This window comes from Pristiophorus japonicus, chromosome 18, assembly GCF_044704955.1.
Source record: "Pristiophorus japonicus isolate sPriJap1 chromosome 18, sPriJap1.hap1, whole genome shotgun sequence".
Classification (NCBI taxonomy): Eukaryota; Metazoa; Chordata; class Chondrichthyes; family Pristiophoridae; genus Pristiophorus; species Pristiophorus japonicus.
This window is the reverse complement of record NC_091994.1, coordinates 50,545,093-50,561,461: the sequence shown is the minus strand read 5'-3', so window position 1 is coordinate 50,561,461 and position 16,369 is coordinate 50,545,093. Positions and strand designations below refer to the sequence as shown.

The 16,369-nt window shown below is 44.4% G+C and overlaps 1 protein-coding gene across 2 annotated transcripts in view; it reads left to right on the top strand.

Moving 5' to 3' along the window:
* LOC139228717 (dual specificity mitogen-activated protein kinase kinase 2) overlaps positions 1–16,369 on the top strand; it is a 96,334-nt gene that overhangs the window by 67,683 nt on the left and 12,282 nt on the right. For both annotated transcript variants that reach the window (XM_070859994.1, XM_070859995.1), the window contains exons 8-9: positions 1,837–1,901; positions 5,412–5,473. In XM_070859994.1, the coding sequence (XP_070716095.1) occupies positions 1,837–1,901; positions 5,412–5,473 (127 nt within the window). The remainder of the gene's footprint in view (positions 1–1,836; positions 1,902–5,411; positions 5,474–16,369) is intronic.

Genomic DNA, 16,369 nt, shown 5'->3' with positions numbered 1-16,369 from the left:
CCACGAAGCATTGGTCGAGTCGCTCCACAAAAGTTTCCCCATTATCTCCCTCTGAGAATTTCTCCAGGATGCCCACTGTTCTCTGCATCTTTGGGTTCACTCTCTATCTCATCGCCAGTTGTTATGTATGGAGAAAGAGTCAGACTGAACACTCTGAGCTCAAAGTAACGTGTGACCATAGTCTTTTATTGCAGGTCTCCAGAGTGCATCTCCAACTTGAGGCCTCCTTGAATACCTGTGCTCCCAAGCGATTATGGGATCCCTTGGGACTCCAGGGAATGAGCCCTCTGGTGGCTGTACAGAGTAATTACATGTTTACATATATAACAGATCCCACAACTTAAATTAACTCTGACATGGTACAGAAGGAGGCCATTCAGCCCCCCTGTGCCAACTCTTGGTAGAGCTATCCAATTAATCCCACTCCCTTGCTCTTTCCCCATAGCTCTCTTTTTTTAATCACTTTCAAGTATTTAACCAATTCCCTTTTGAATTACTATTGGATCTGCTCCCACCATCCTTTTGGGCAGTGCATTCCAGATCACAGCTGTCTGTGCAAAAAAATAAAATTCGTTCTTGAAATTCAATGCATTTTGAAGCTAAGGAAAACTTGACTTTGAGTAAAGGTTATTAGGCATTAATAGGTTTATCGGCTTGTGGTGCTGTTTTCTGTACTCTTCTCCTTGATAACGCAGGTGATCATTCTCGATATAGGCTGCTGCCAATGTCAGTATAGCAGGCTGAAGGAGCTGCAGTGAGGATGGCAAGGAGCAACACGTTCTCTGGCCCCTCCCAAGCACCAGTACTGGCCATCTACTTTGGTAGCAGGGGGGTGGATGTGGTATAGTATCAGGCAGTCCCTCGTATCGAGGATGACTTGCTTCCACACCAAAAAGGGATGAGTTCACAGGTGTTTCAATGAGGGACCTGACAATCTAGGTCCTGAACTACATACTAAAGGGTGGAAGATGCCTGTGCGTGGATTTTTTTAACGTGAGGTGGCCGTTGCACACCAGCCACTACATGGGCTTCACAGAGCTAGGTCTTGATCCAGTGGCAAGGGTTAACCAAGACTGGAGACCAAGCTCTGCTGCACAGACCTAGTGTGCACGCATGCTCCTACTATCCATAGATTGCAGTGTGGGCTGGATGGCTATCTGTCTGGCTCCTTCCAACAGTAACGCAGCCGGGTTTAAAAAAACAGAAAATGCTGGAAATATTCAGCACCTCAGGCGGGCAGCATCTGTGGAGAGAGAAACGGTTAACGTTTCAGGTTGATGACCTTTCAGCTGAACCACAGATGTAACCAGATTTAAGCAAGTTAACGGGAAGAGGAGGAGGAAAGAACAAAAGGCGAAGGTCTGTGATAGGGTGGAAGGCAGGAGTGATTAAATGACAAAAGAGAGGATAGTGCGAGGCAAAAGGGGGTGATAATGGGATAAGTAAAGAAACAAAAGATGGGTCTAGAGGAGCTGTAAATAACAACAGCAGAGTCATTCCAGCACCTGCTGTCCAAAAAAAAAATGGGGGCAGTGTTTTAAATCCGTGTTGAAGTCTGTAAGGTGCCTAATCGAAAGATGAGGTGCTGTTCCTCGAGCTTCCACTGAGCTTCATTGGAACAGTACAAGAGGCCGAGATTGTAGTGGGACGGAAATTAAAGTGACAATAGCTCAGGGTCACGCTTATGGACTGAACAGAATTCCCAGCATTTTCCGATTTCCAGCATCAACAGTATTTTGTCTTTTGAGCACAGCTGAGATGGTGGGTTGACAGACCTGCTTGTGTAGAATAGAGATGTCAGTACTTCAGCTGACTTGTTGTCTTTCTGTTGTGCAGGGCACGCGATGGATAGTCGGCCTGCCATGGCTATTTTTGAACTTCTGGATTATATTGTGAATGAGGTTTGTACTTTGTGTTTATATAGTAATAAAGGCACACCATCAAATTGTTAACATAAAGGATAAATGTTTGGTAGCATGATCCGAAATGTGTATGAAAAGTGGTTCCCTTTTTGTGATTTTGTTAAGTTTATAATTTACCAGTTGACAGTTCTTCATTCATACTCTGGGCAAGCTGAGATACATCTGGAGAATATTAGAGATGTCCCTCTCTATCAAAAAAAAATGAGGCACAAATTATATAATTTACCTTTACTGCATCCAGAAGTGCTCCCTTCCCATTGTTGCGTTTTCCACCAGCATTGATTATTCATTGCAACACAAGCTCCTTATACAAAGCAATCTTTGAAAAATTATTTTTTTTGTTAAACATCTTTCGGACTTGGCTACCAAAAACTTGTGATTTGTCCATGAGCTGCTGTTTTTGGCCCCAATCTGCATGTAAACAAACCCCTTGCGCTGCCGATCAAGGAGAAGCAGAGCTGCTACTGTGACCACATTTTCCCCCGGAGTGTTGTTGGGCATTTTCCTCCCCCCCACCCCAGAGTATTATTGGGGTTACGCTTCGCTGAAGAGATTTTGTGACCAATTTTCCTGAACTTTGTCCGATTTACCTGAGGGGGAAATGGGCATTCCAAATTTCCTGCCTTTTTCCTGGAATTGTCACCATGAGGTGCTTTAGCCAGAAGTCCCCCACAAACTGGAAGGTCTAATATGGCCATCAACTGGCTCAAAGCCCCGGAAAATACATTTTAACTTTGTTTTTACTTACCCACCTGATCTCTGGGCATTGGGGCCTACAGACTACTGCCCTTGAGATGTAGCCAGGTGGCCTTGAAACGGTGACCGGAGATGCAGCTGCAGGCCTGAGATTGCACTCCAATAAGCCCCATTGACTTAACTTGTGCACAACCAAAGTCCATAAGAAACGTTGCTTCCACAGAACTGAAGATCATCTTGTTTGACGTTTCTTCTACAGTCGGGTGAAAACCCTCCCCTTAAAGAATGGTCTGTCTGCTGTAGCTAATGCTTGGACTGGCCTCGGACAATCAGCACCTCGAGATACCTGGGGAATAGCCTACATGGCTTCACTACTCTGACTTGATCCAGCAAGTGTAGTTTAGGTGAAGTAGTTCAATTTCTTTTGAAGATTTAATTCCACGTGAAACTGATCTCTCCCGCCATCTGTGGTTGGTCGGTTGATTATAAGAAAGACTTGCATTCATCCCATCTCTCTCTGAAGCATTTAACATTCAATGAATTATAGTACAGTGATTGTTATATCGACAAACGCAGCAGCCATTTTGCACGTGGAAAGGATCCACAAACAGCAATGAGAGGAACAGCCAGTATATCCCTTGGTGCTTGAAATGTTGGCCATGATGAGCTAAGCTTTAAGGAAGTGGTGGCCACGAATTTCCCAAGAAATATGAGGTTAAGATGCTTTGTCTGGTCAAAAGCCATATATGGCTGAGCAAGACTGTGACTATATTGATGCAGCAAGGCTCCAGCCTGAAAACTCTCCATGGACAGTTGCCAATCTCACTTTTCATTTGGCATGTAGAGTCCATGCAAAGAATAGCCACCAACTTTTTACCACTTAAGTAATAACTCACCCCATCATTCATTCGCATTCTAAAATATGAACAAATTCTGGCGTTTAAGGTTTATATACTTTATAACTTTATATAAACACTACTTCACAAATGGAAATTGAATTACACTAAATCAATTTGAGCCGGAATGCTAATGTTATTGTTTACTCCAATGCTGGTTGTCCAAAAATAGTCTAGAAGGAAACATGGTCACTTAAAAACGTGGCTTTAAATGGTGCTAAGCACTGGAGCTGTCCAGAAGGCTTACATAAGAACATAAGAATTAGGAACAGGAGTAGGCCATCTAGCCCCTCGAGCCTGCTCCGCCATTCAATAAGATCATGGCTGATCTGGCCGTGGACTCAGCTCCACTTACCCGCCCTCTCCCCGTAACCCTTAATTCCCTTATTGCTTAAAAATCTATCTATCTTTGACTTGAAAACATTCAATGAGCTAGCCTCAACTGCTTCCTTGGGCAGAGAATTCCACAGATTCACAACCCTCTGGGAGAAGAAATTCTTTCTCAACTCGGTTTTAAATTGGCTCCTCCGTATTTTGAGGCTGTGCCCCCTAGTTCTAGTCTTCCCCCACCAATGGAAACAACCTCTCTGCCTCTATCTTGTCTATCCCTTTCATGATTTTAAATGTTTCTATAAGATCACCCCTCATCCTTCTGAACTCCAAGGAGTAAAGACCCAGTCTACTCAATCTATCATCATAAGTTAACCCCCTCATTTCTCGAATCAGCCTAGTGAATCGTCTCTGTACCCCTTCCAAAGCTAGTATATCCTTCCTTAAGTAAGGTGACCAAAACTGCATGCAGTACTCCAGGTGCGGTCTTACCAATACCTTATACAGTTGCAGCAACACCTCCCTGCTTTTGTACTCCATCCCTTTCGCAATGAAGGCCAACATTCCATTCACCTTCCTGATTACCTGCTGCACCTGCAAACTAACCTTTTGGGATTCATGCACAAGGACCCCCAGGTCCCTCTGCACCACAGCATGTTGTAATTTCTCCCCATTCAAATAATATTCCCTTTTACTGTTTTTTTTTTTTTCCCAAGGTGGATGACCTCACACTTTCCGACATTGTATTCCATCTGCCAAACCTTAGCCCATTCGCTTAACCTATCCAAATCTCCTTGTAGCCTCTCTGAGTCCTCTACACAACCCGCTTTCCCACTAATCTTAGTGTCATCTGCAAATTTTGTTGCACTACACTCTGTCCCCTCCTCAAGGTCATCTATGTATATTGTAAACAGTTGTGGTCCCAGCACTGATCCCTGTGGTACACCACTAACCACTGACTTCCAACCGGAAAATAACCCATTTATCCCGACTCTCTGCTTTCTGTTCGCCAGCCAATTCTCTATCCATGCTAATACATTTCCTCTGACTCCGCGTACCTTTATCTTCTGCAGTAACCTTTTGTGTGGCACCTTATCGAATGCCTTTTGGAAATCTAAATACACCACATCCATCGGTATACCTCTATCCACCATGCTCGTTATATCCTCAAAGAATTCCAGTAAGTTAGTTAAACATGATTTCCCTTTCATGAATCCATGCTGCGTCTGCTTGATTGCACTATTCCTATCCAGATGTCCCGCTATTTCTTCCTTAATAATTTCAAGCATTTTCCCCACTACAGATGTTAAACTAACCGGCCTATAGTTACCTGCCTTTTGCCTGCCCCCTTTTTTAAACAGCGGCGTTACATTAGCTGCTCTCCAATCCGCTGGTACCTCCCCAGAGTCCAGAGAATTTTGGTAGATTATAACAAATGCATCTTACATGAACTAATGTGCAAAAATGCAGCATGAATGGCCAACTGGTAGCACAGTGTGCTGAGAAAAATCCTATTACCTGTATTTCCAGTGCTAGTTATTGACCAATGTGTTACTTTTCCTTCCAGCCTCCTCCTAAACTCCCCATTGGTGTATTTACACAGGACTTTCAAGAGTTTGTAAATAAATGGTAAGTAATTGTACTGTATGCTGTGTCGGAGCAGGAGCACTGGTACCTCATAGATTCTAAGTCCTACAAAGGTGTTTGATGTCCTGAGGTGGTTGACAGACCTGTACTACACACTCTCCCTTGCCACAAATGTCTCATTCTTATAATTTCAACATCAACTGGCCACAGATACCTGCTGCACTTTCCCTCCTACTGTTTTTGCCCTTTTTATCTGAATTTGAAACATCACTCAGTCACAGGCGGTCCCTCGAACCGAGGATGACTTGCTTCCACGCCAAAAAAGGATGAATTCACAGGTGTTTCAATGAAGGACCCGAACTACATGTTGAAGGGTGGAAGATGCCTGTGCGTGGATTTTTTTAACGTGTGGTGGCCGTTGCACACCAGCCACCACACGGGCTTGACAGAGCTAGGTCTTGGTCCAGTGGCAAGGATTAACCAAGACGACTGGAGACCTGCTCTACTGCACGCACCTGGTGCACGCACATATCGTAGTGTGGGCTGGTCCATGCTGCCCCTGGGCCCTCGCCTCTCCTGAGCTCCAAACTCTCACCTCCAATCACATCCCTCCACAGTCTCTCGCCGCTCCTGCTGTATCTGCCCACGCTCCAATCACCGAGCTGGACCTTGATGACGTCACTCTTCACTGCCATTGCCCTCCTGCACCAGGTCGTGCTGCTCCCTGGAGTAGTCTCCCAGGGTCTCCACGCTGCTCCCGGGGTCTCCACGCCACTCCTTTTATGGCCCCGACCTGCTGCTGGTGTTCTCGCACAGGTCAGGGCCTCCACGCTGCTCCATTTGTTATCTATCATTAAATTCTTCGATGTGGATTAACATGTCTCGTGCCACATCATTGTGTTCTTGGGTGGATAACGATACTTTGTGAGGCTCAAGTTATATTACAAATTCTTTACCAACGTTTTTATTACAAGACAAGTTTGTGACTTTAACAAATAAATTAATCTGAGCACACTGAAACTGTAGGTCATAAATATTTGCGGGCCACGGTGTTGAAAGTTAGTTAATTAGCAAAGATTACTTGAGATCCGAGATGCATGATACTCAAACTGTAAATGCCAGATCCCAGACACTTGCCTTCTATGTGATGTGATCTTTGCTGCAGTCGGGAACTGGTTCAGATCCCTCTTCAAAGCATAAAAGAGTCAGCACCCAGCTCACAATTCTCTGGGAAAAGAACTGCCTAACATCCAGTCTTTTCCTACTCTTACATAGTATAAACACAGGTCCATGGTCCTCCCTAATCTGTTAACCTGGAATAATCTATCGATGGGGATGCTATTCAGCCCTTTAATTATTTTATAGACCTCTATCAGGTTACCTCTTTAAAGTAAATAGACAGAGGTCCTTGAACCTATCTGAGTAACTGAGGTTCTTTAATCTAGGATTCATTCTTGTCACTCTCCTGTGGATCTTTAGAAACAGAAACATAGAAAATAGGTGCAGGAGTCGGCCATTCGGCCCTTCGAGCCTGCACCACCATTCAATATGATCATGGCTGATCATGCATTTCAGTACCCTTTTCCTGCTTTCTCTCCATAACGTTTGATTCCTTTAGCTGTAAGGGCCACATCTAACTCCCTTTTGAATATATCTAACGAACAAGCCCCAACAACTTTCTGTGGTAGAGAATTCCACATGCCTATAATGCTCTGAGTGAAGAAGCTTCTCCTTATCTCGGTCCTAAATGACTTACCCCTTATCTTTAGACTGTGACCCCTGGTTCTGGACTTCCCCGACATCAGGAACATTCTTCCTGCATCTAACCTGTCCAATCCTGTCAGAATTTTATATGTTTCTATGAGATCCCCTCTCATTCATCTAAAGTCCATTGAATACAAGCCTAGTCGATCCAGTCGTTCTTCACATGTCAGTCCTGTCATCCCAGGAATAAGTCTGGTGAACCTTCGCTGCACTCCCTCAATACCAGGGCCAAAGACCGCCCTAAGTGGAGGAAGTGCATCTGGGAGGGCGCTGAGCACCTCGAGTCTCATCGCCGAGATCATGCAAAAATCAAGCGCAGGCAGTGGAAAGAGCGTGCGGCAAACCTGTCCCACCCACCCTATCCCTCAACGACTTTCTGTCCCACCTGTGGTTCTCGTATTGAACTGTTCAGCCACCTGAGAACTCACCTTTTAGAGTGGAAGCAAGTCTTCCTCGATTCCAAGGGACTGCCTATGATGATATATCACCTACAATGTGGGGAGACCAAAACTGGGCACAGTACTCTAGATGCAATCAGGTCAGCGACTTGTATAGTGTTAAAATGATGGCTTTTGATTTATACTGACTATTAGTGCAACCCTGTTAGATTTAGCTACAGTTTCTCTACATTGTTCATGAGCTTAAAGTGATCTATTTCGGTATAGTTCCCTGCAAATGATACATATATTTTCAGTTGGCCCTCCCAACATGCACGGCACTACATTTATCTAATTTTGCCATTGTGTGGCCCACTCCGTTATTAATAATAAAATAGATAGCAATGACATCTTGGATAGATTAGAAAAGCACAAAGATGTCATTTGTGATTAGGAAAGCACAAAATTTATAGGGCTCCAGGTCTGGATAATCCTCTACCATCTTGACCGTTGCACAAATTTTGGTGTAATCTGCAGACTTGCTTACCATCCTCTCAACACCACTGTCCGGGTTATTAATACAGACAATGAAGAGTAGCGGGCCGAGACCTGATCCCTGGGTGGTGGGGCGAGACCCTTGCCATGTGCAAAATGGCTGCTGACCCACATCTGGGAACTACAACTTTCTGGCTGTGGGATTGAGCCAATTCCTGATCCAGCGTTTCAAACCTCTACTGATAACACAGGCTTCTACCTTGTTAAATTACCTAGTATGAGGAACCTTATCAAAGGCTTTCTGAAAGTCCAGGTAGACAATGTTTACTGGATAGCCCACATCCGCCAATTTCTAATGGGGCCCTTCCCTTTCCCAGTGATCATAAAGGGCATCTCTCACGATGCCTTCTAGCATCTTCCCAATAATGTTTGTCAGGCTGATAGGCCTGTGGTTCCTTGTCTCTGATTTGTCCCCTTTTATGAAAATGGGAACTACCGGAGCTAGCTTCCAGTCTGAGGGAATTATCCCCGATTCTATTGAAGATATGGGCAAGGGGCTCAAAGAACACGTCCCATCTACTAAATCACCCTTGAATGAAGATTATCCAGACCTGAAGCCCTATAAATTTTGTGCTTTCCTACTCTATCCAAGATGTCGTTATTATCTATTTTAATATTAACCATGCTTTTCAATACTGAGTATCCCTCACCTCGAACACAGCATCATCTACGGGACTATAGACTGATGCGAAATAGTTATGCAGCAGCTCTGCCATAGCCTGCAAATCGGTTTAAATCGGCCCTAGTATCCTTTATGGCCCCATATGATCCTTCATGGTCTTCTAACTTAGCTGAAAAGACTCTTGCTATTACTGCCACAATTACACACATCATCTTTCCCAGAGATCTCTTGACTAATTTCATGTGGATGAATGGAAACAGTTAAGAGATGTTTAGATCAGAAAATAATCCACCTGGGTCACCTTTTTCACTCTGGTGGGGAGGATTCTCCAATATTAAGGGATATTATAATTTATGAAGCTCTGAATTGAGGCTGCCAGCAGAGATCAGTGTTCTTTTGCAAGCCCACACAAGTGCCAGAAAAGCCAGAATGAAAGGGATTTGATTTATAATTTATGATGTGTCATGATTTACGAGGTTTCTGCCCAGCCCTGAAGCGCCATCTGGGTCATTTTACATGAAAGTGGTTTTGTTGCCACAATTCAATTGTGCAGCATCTCCGAGAGACTGGATGCCTAACTACACTCGCTGAACGCTTCCTCCCATGTGGCTAATCACTTTCAACTCTTAAACCCCTCATATTCGACATCCAAGGGACCAACTCCCAATGCAAGGCACTTCCCTTCTCATTCACATCTGCTTTACAAAGTGCCTTCTGAGTCTGTGCCTGGAAGGTGTGGGCACACAGACATCTATTCTTGCTTACTACTGGGCTTATCGGAACTTCCACCCGAGAACCCAGAATTTGGCCATTTGATCAAATTCATTATGTTCCGTGGGTTTAGTGTCGGAGATTTGATGGGTGTTCAAAATTAGACGGGGGTTTTGATGATGTGAATAAGGAATAACTATCTTCATTGGTTGGTGAGTCAGTAATTAGATGGCATAAATTTATCAAAAAAATGAAGGGAGAGGTTAGGGGATTGTTAAGACATGGAAATCCCTACTAGAAATTTAAAGTACTTAACTGCTTTGGGGAAGCTGTGAAGTCTGGTATCTGCAGAGGATTCCACTGGGAACCTTAGCTGTATTCAAATATGTGTAAGTAAGACAGTTTATGGAAGTTGTGAACTAAACATAGCATTCATCTCATGATGGATATAAAGAAATGTCCTATATTCAGGCAAGGAAAGGAAGGTCATATGGATGGTATGATGGGGTCAATGGCAGTGATCTCTGAGGGTTCTGACCCCCATGCTCCTTTGAGCCAGCGCCTATTTTTGTGTAGGATTTTTTTTCCCATTATAAAAATGAACACCATAGAAGGCAATCTCCCCCTCCGATGGTGTAGTTCTCAGATAACGTCCATTATTCCTACTTCACGTTTTTTTACAAAGTCAGGCCACAGCCATATTCAATCCCAGGTGGATTGAACACAATCAGGGCCCAGCACAAAGCATAGCATTGGCAGCTATGTACCTGTAAAGTCTCTAGTGCTGTGGCTGTATAGTTTACAGTAGTCTCTTGGGAATACCTAGGATACGGTTGCATTGGTTTCAGATGTTTCAACAATCCAGCTTTAGATTTTTCATTCTGAATCTTCTACATTCTGAATTTTCTTGTCATTGTGATTATTTTGTGAGCCTTCTTCACCGAAGAGTTAAATCTGGGCTTTGTGCTGGGCTCTGATTATGTTCAATCCACTTGGGATTGAATATGGCTGATTCTTGCGGTTAGGGTTTTAGAAACATAGAAAATAGGCACAGGAATAGGCCATTCGAGCCTGCACCGCCATTCAATATGATCATGGCTGATCATGCAACTTCAGTAGCCCACTCCCGCCTTCTCTCAATACCCTCTGATCCCTTTAGCCGTAAGGGCTACATCTAACTCCTCCTTGAATATATCCAACGAACTGGACTCAGCAACTTTCTGTGGTATAGAATTCCATAGGTTCACCACTCTCTGGGTGAAAACGTTTCTCCTCATCTCGGTCCTAAATGGCTTACCCCTTATCCTTAGACTGTGACCCCTGGTTCTGGATTTCCCCAATATCGGGAATATTCTTCCTGCATCTAACCTGTCCAGTCCCGTCATAATTTTGTGTTTTTCTATGAGATCCCCTCTCATTCTTCTAAATTCCAGTGAGTATAAGCCTAGCCGATCCAGTCTTACTTCATATGTCAGTCCTGCCATCCCGGGAATTAGTCTGGTGAACCTTCGCTGCAATCCTTCAATAGCAAGCACATCCTTCCTCAGATTAGGAGACCAAAACTGCACACAATACTCGAGGTGTGGTCTCACCAAGGCCCTGTACAACTGCAATAAGACCACCCTGCTCCTATACTCAAATCCTCTTGCTATAAAGGCCAGCATGCCATTTGCTTTCTTTACTGCATGCTGTACCTGCAGGCCTACCTTCAGTGACTGATGTACCATGACACCCAGGTCTTGTTGCACCTTTTACTAATCTGTCACCACTCAGATAATCTGTCTTCCTGTTTTTGCCACCAAAGTGGATAACCTCACATTTATCCACATTATACTGCATCTGCCATGCATTTGCCCATTCACCTAACCTGTCCAAGTCACCCTGCAGCCTCTTAGCATTCTCCTCACAGCTCACACTGCCACCCAGCTTCATGTCATCTGCAAACTTGGAGATATTACATTCAATTCCTTCATCTAAATCATTGATGTATATTGTAAATAGCTGGGGTCCCAGCACCCCACTAGTCACTGCCTGTCATTCTGAAAAGGACCCGTTTAATCCCGACTCTCTGCTTCCTGTCTGCCAACCAGTTCTCTATCCACATCAATACATTACCCCCAATACCATATGCTTTGACTTTGCACACCAATCTCTTGTGTGGGACCTTGTCAAAAACTTTTTGAAAGTCCAAATACACCACATCCATTGGTTCTCCCTCATCCACTCTACTATTTACATCCTCAAAAAACTCTAGAAGATTTGTCAAGCATGATTTCCTTTTGATAAATCCATGCTGACTTGGACCGATCCCGTCACTGCTTTCCAGATGCGCTGCTATTACATCTTTAATAATTGATTCCAGCATTTTCCCCACCACCGATGTCCAGCTAACCGGTCTATAATTCCCTGTTTTCTCTCCCTCCTTTTTTAAAAAGTGGGGTTAAATTAGCTACCCTCCAATCCATAGGTACTGATCCAGAGTCCATGGAATTTTGGAAAATGACCACCAATGCATCTACTATTTCTAGGGCCACTTCCTTTAGTACTCTGGGATGCATCCCAATCAGGACCTGGGGATTTATCGGCCTTCAATCCCATCAATTTCCTTAACACCATTTCCTGACTAATAAGGATTTCCCTCAGTTCCTCCTTCCCGCTAGACCCTCGGTCTCCTAGTATTTTTGGGAGGTTATTCATGTCTTCCTTAGTGAAGACGGAACTAAAGTATTTGTTCAATTGGTCTGCCATTTCTTTGTTCCCCATTATGAATTCATCTGATTCTTGACTGCAAAGGACCTACATTAGTCTTCACTAATCTTTTTCTCTTCACATATCTATAGAAGCTTTTGCAGTCGGTTTTTATGTTCCTTGCAAGCTTACTCTCATACTCTATTTTCCCCCTCCTAATTAAACCCTTAGTCCTCCTCTACTGAATTCTAAATTTCTCCCAGTCCTCAGGTTTGCTGCTTTTTCTGGCCAATTTATATGCCTCTTCCTTAGATTTAACACTAGTCCTAATTTCCCTTGCTAGCCATGGTTGAGCCACTTTTCCTGTTTTATTTTTACGCCAGACAGGGATGTACAATAGTTGTAATTCATCCATGTGATCTTTAAATGTCTGCCATTACCTATCCACCGTCAACTCTTTAAATATCATTCGCCAGTCTATCCTAGCCAAATCATGTCTCATACCATTGAAGTTTCCTATCTTTAAGTTCAGGACCTTAGTCTCGGAATTGACTGTCAGTCTCCATTTTAATGAAGAATTCTACCATATTATGGTCACTCTTCCCCAAGGGACCATGCATGACCAGATTGCTAAATAATCCTCTCTGGTTACACAAGACCCAGTCTAGGATGGCCTGCTCTCTCGTTGGTTCCTCAACATATTGGTCGAGAAAACCATCCCTTATACATTCCAGGAAATCCTCCACCACAGTATTGCTACCAGTTTGGTTAGCCCAATCAATATGTAGGTTAAAGTCACCCATGGTAACTATTGAACCCTTATTGCATGCATCCCTAATTTCCTGTTTGATGCCATCCCCAACCTCCCTACTACTGTTGGTGGTCTGTCCACAACTCCCACTAACATTTTCTGCCCTTTGGTGTTTTGCAGTTCTACCCATATAGATTCCACATCATCCAAGCTAATGTCCTTCCTTACTATTGCGTTAATCTCTTTAACCAGTAACGCTACCCCACCTCCTTTTCCTTCCTGTCTATCCTTTCTGAATATTGAATACCCCTTGAGTTCCCAGCCTTGGTTACCCTGGAGCCATTTCTCCGTAATCCCAATTACACCATATCCGTTAACAGCTATTTGCGCAGTTAATTCATCCAACTTATTACGAATGCTCCTCGCATTGAGACTTGGAGCCTTCAGGCTTGTTTTTTTAAACACTCTCTCTGTCCTTTTAGAATTATGTTGTAATGTGGCCTTTTTTGATTTTTGCCCTTGATTTCTCTGCCCTCCACCCTTGCTTTTCTCCTTCCTACCTTTTGCTTCTGCCCCCTTTTTACTACCCTCTGTCCCCCTGTATAGGTTCCTATTCCCCTGCCATTTTAGTTTAACCCCTCCCCAACAGCACTAGCAAACGCTAGGACATCGGTTCCAGTCCTGCCCAGGTGCAGACTGTCTGGTTTGTACTGGTCCCACCTCCCTCAGAACCGGTTCCAATGCCCTAGGAATTTGAATCCCTCCTCCTTGCACTATTTCTCAAGCCATGTATTCATCTGAACTATCCTGCAATTCCTACTCTGACTAGCATGTGGCACTGGTAGCATTCCTGAGATTACTACTTTTTGAGGTCCTACTTTTTAATTTATCTCCTAGCTCCCTAAATTCAGCTTGTAGGGCTTCATCCCGTTTTTTACCTATATCGTTGGTACCTATATGCACCACAACAGCTAGCTGTTCCCCCTCCCCCTCCAAAATGCGCTGCAGCCGCTCCGAGACATCCTTGACCCTTGTACCAGGGAGGCAACATACCATTCCGGAGTCTTGTTTGCGGCCGCAGAAACGCCTATCTGTTCCCCTTACAATAGAATCCCCTATCACTATAGCTCTCCCACTCTTTTTCCTGCCCTCCTGTGTAGCAGAGCCATCCCTGGTGCCATGGACTTGGCTGCTGCTGCCTTCCCCTGATGAGCCACCTCCCCCAACAGTATCCAAAACAGTATATCTGTTTTGGAAGGAGGTGACCGCAGGGGACCCCTGCACTACCTTCCTTCCCTTGCTCTTCCTGATGGTCATCCATTCCCTATTTGGCTGTGTAACCTTTGCCTGCGGTGCGACCAACTCACTAAACGTGCTACTCACGACATCTTTCAGCATCGTGGATGCTCCAGAGTGAATCCATGCGCAGCTCCAGTGCCGCAAGGCGGTCTGTCAGGAGCTGCAGCTGGACAGACTTCCTGCACACATAGTACTCGGGGACACTGGAAGCGTCTCTGATTTCCCACAGCACAGGAGGAGCATGACACGGGTCTGGGCTCTTCTGCCATGATTTAACCCTTAGATTAACTTAATGTGGCAACAATGCCAAAGGTTTCCTACTGATAAGAAAAGAAGAAAACGATCAAATACTCACCAATCCACCAGCCAGTCACTTACCCGCTTGGCTGTGACGTCACACTTCGATTTCTTTTCACATCTTTGTTTATCTTCTGCCCTGTACCAGCACCAGCTGGCTCCTCGATCTCCCGCTGGCCACTCCCCAACGGTCGCGTCCTTTTATGCGCCGCTCCTTGAACTCCCGCTGGCTGCTTCTGGCAGACACAGCTATTTAATTGGACTGGTTCCAGTTTCTCTGCAGCACTCTCTAATAATGTTAGCTATTTGATCAGATGTTCTGTGCGTTCAGGGTCGAGGAGATTTGATGGAGGCGTTCAAAATTGTATAGGATTTTGATGAGGTGAATAGGGAGTAACTGTCTTCATTGATTGGTGAGTCAGTAATTAGAGGGCATACATTTATCAAAAAATGAAGGGAGCGGTTAGGGAAAAGCGGTTAGGACATTGCCTGCTCTACCAGAAAAGGTGGTAAACCACTTTTAAAGAGATGGATAAATATTTGAAAGGAAAAATGTTAAATGGTTTGGAGAAGTGGGCAGGGAAATGGAAGCGGATAGCCCTTTGAGAGCGAGCACAGGCACAGAGGCTGAATGGGTTTCTTTTCTGCTGTAGAATTCTTTTTTGCAGATAAATGTTATTTCTTCCCCCCCCCCCCCCCCCCCCCCCCCACCCTGTATGCGCTATGTTCTGTAGGGACCTCCAATGCACACTCGGAGGAGTGGGATTCTACTGGTGGGTAAATTGAGGATGGCAGTCCTCATCTGGATTAAGAAGCCCTTGCAGTTAGGCCGAGGTCTGTAAAAAGAAAGACTTGGATTTATATAGCGCCATTCATGGCCACCGGACGTCTCAAAGCGCTTCACAGCAAATAAAGTACTTTTGGAGTGTAGTCACTGTTGTAATGTGGGAAACGCGGCAGCCAATTTGCGCACAGCAAGCTCCCACAAACAGCAATATGATAATGACCACAATCTTTTTTTTTTTTTGTTAGGTTGATTGAGGGATATATAAATAGGTCAGGACACCGGGGATAACTCCTCTGCTCTTCTTCGAAATAGTGCCATGGGATCTTTTACGTCCACTTGAGACAGCAGACGGGGCCTCGGTTTAACGTCGCATCTGAAAGACGGCATCTCTGACAGTGCAGCACTCCCTCAGCACTGCACTGGAGTATCAGTCTAGATTGATGTACTCAAGTCTCTGGAGTGGGACTTGAACCCACAACCTTCTGATTCAAACAAGTGTGCTGCCCACTGAGCCACAGCTGACTAATTAGCTACTCCCATCTTGTTTTCTGCTGTAGCCAGTTCTCCTCCCTTCCTCCCTAAAAACAAAAATTAGTATTGACAGATTCAAGGACTTAAATCCTGAATATTTTTTAAGGAATCCGCTATTTACCTCCGATATTGCCTATTATCTCAGGAATCTGTATTCTCTTAAAATTAAAGGAGTGGTACGGGTATAACGCAAGTTTGCAAACTTTAAGTTAAATCCCATGACTGTCTGTATTCGCTCTTTAAAATATGCACTTGCCAGCATCTGTATTACCTTCAAATTAGATGCAGTGACATTGAAATAGTGGTCTCATTCTGACTGGCCTTGTGCAACATCAAGGGAGTGCAAGGTTAAATAATAAACTCCAGATCCCAAACTCACTGGTGCTATTTGTAAGTTGACCTCCAGTCAAACTGAGCACCTTCGGTGTAAGATACTGAAAATAACTGAAAGCTGTGCTGTTCCCCTCCCCCCTCCTGAAGATGTGGAGTCATTGCTTGGGTACAACACCACAAGTGTCCTTGGGTACCTAATCCAAGTGGCCGTTCTTTGCATGAA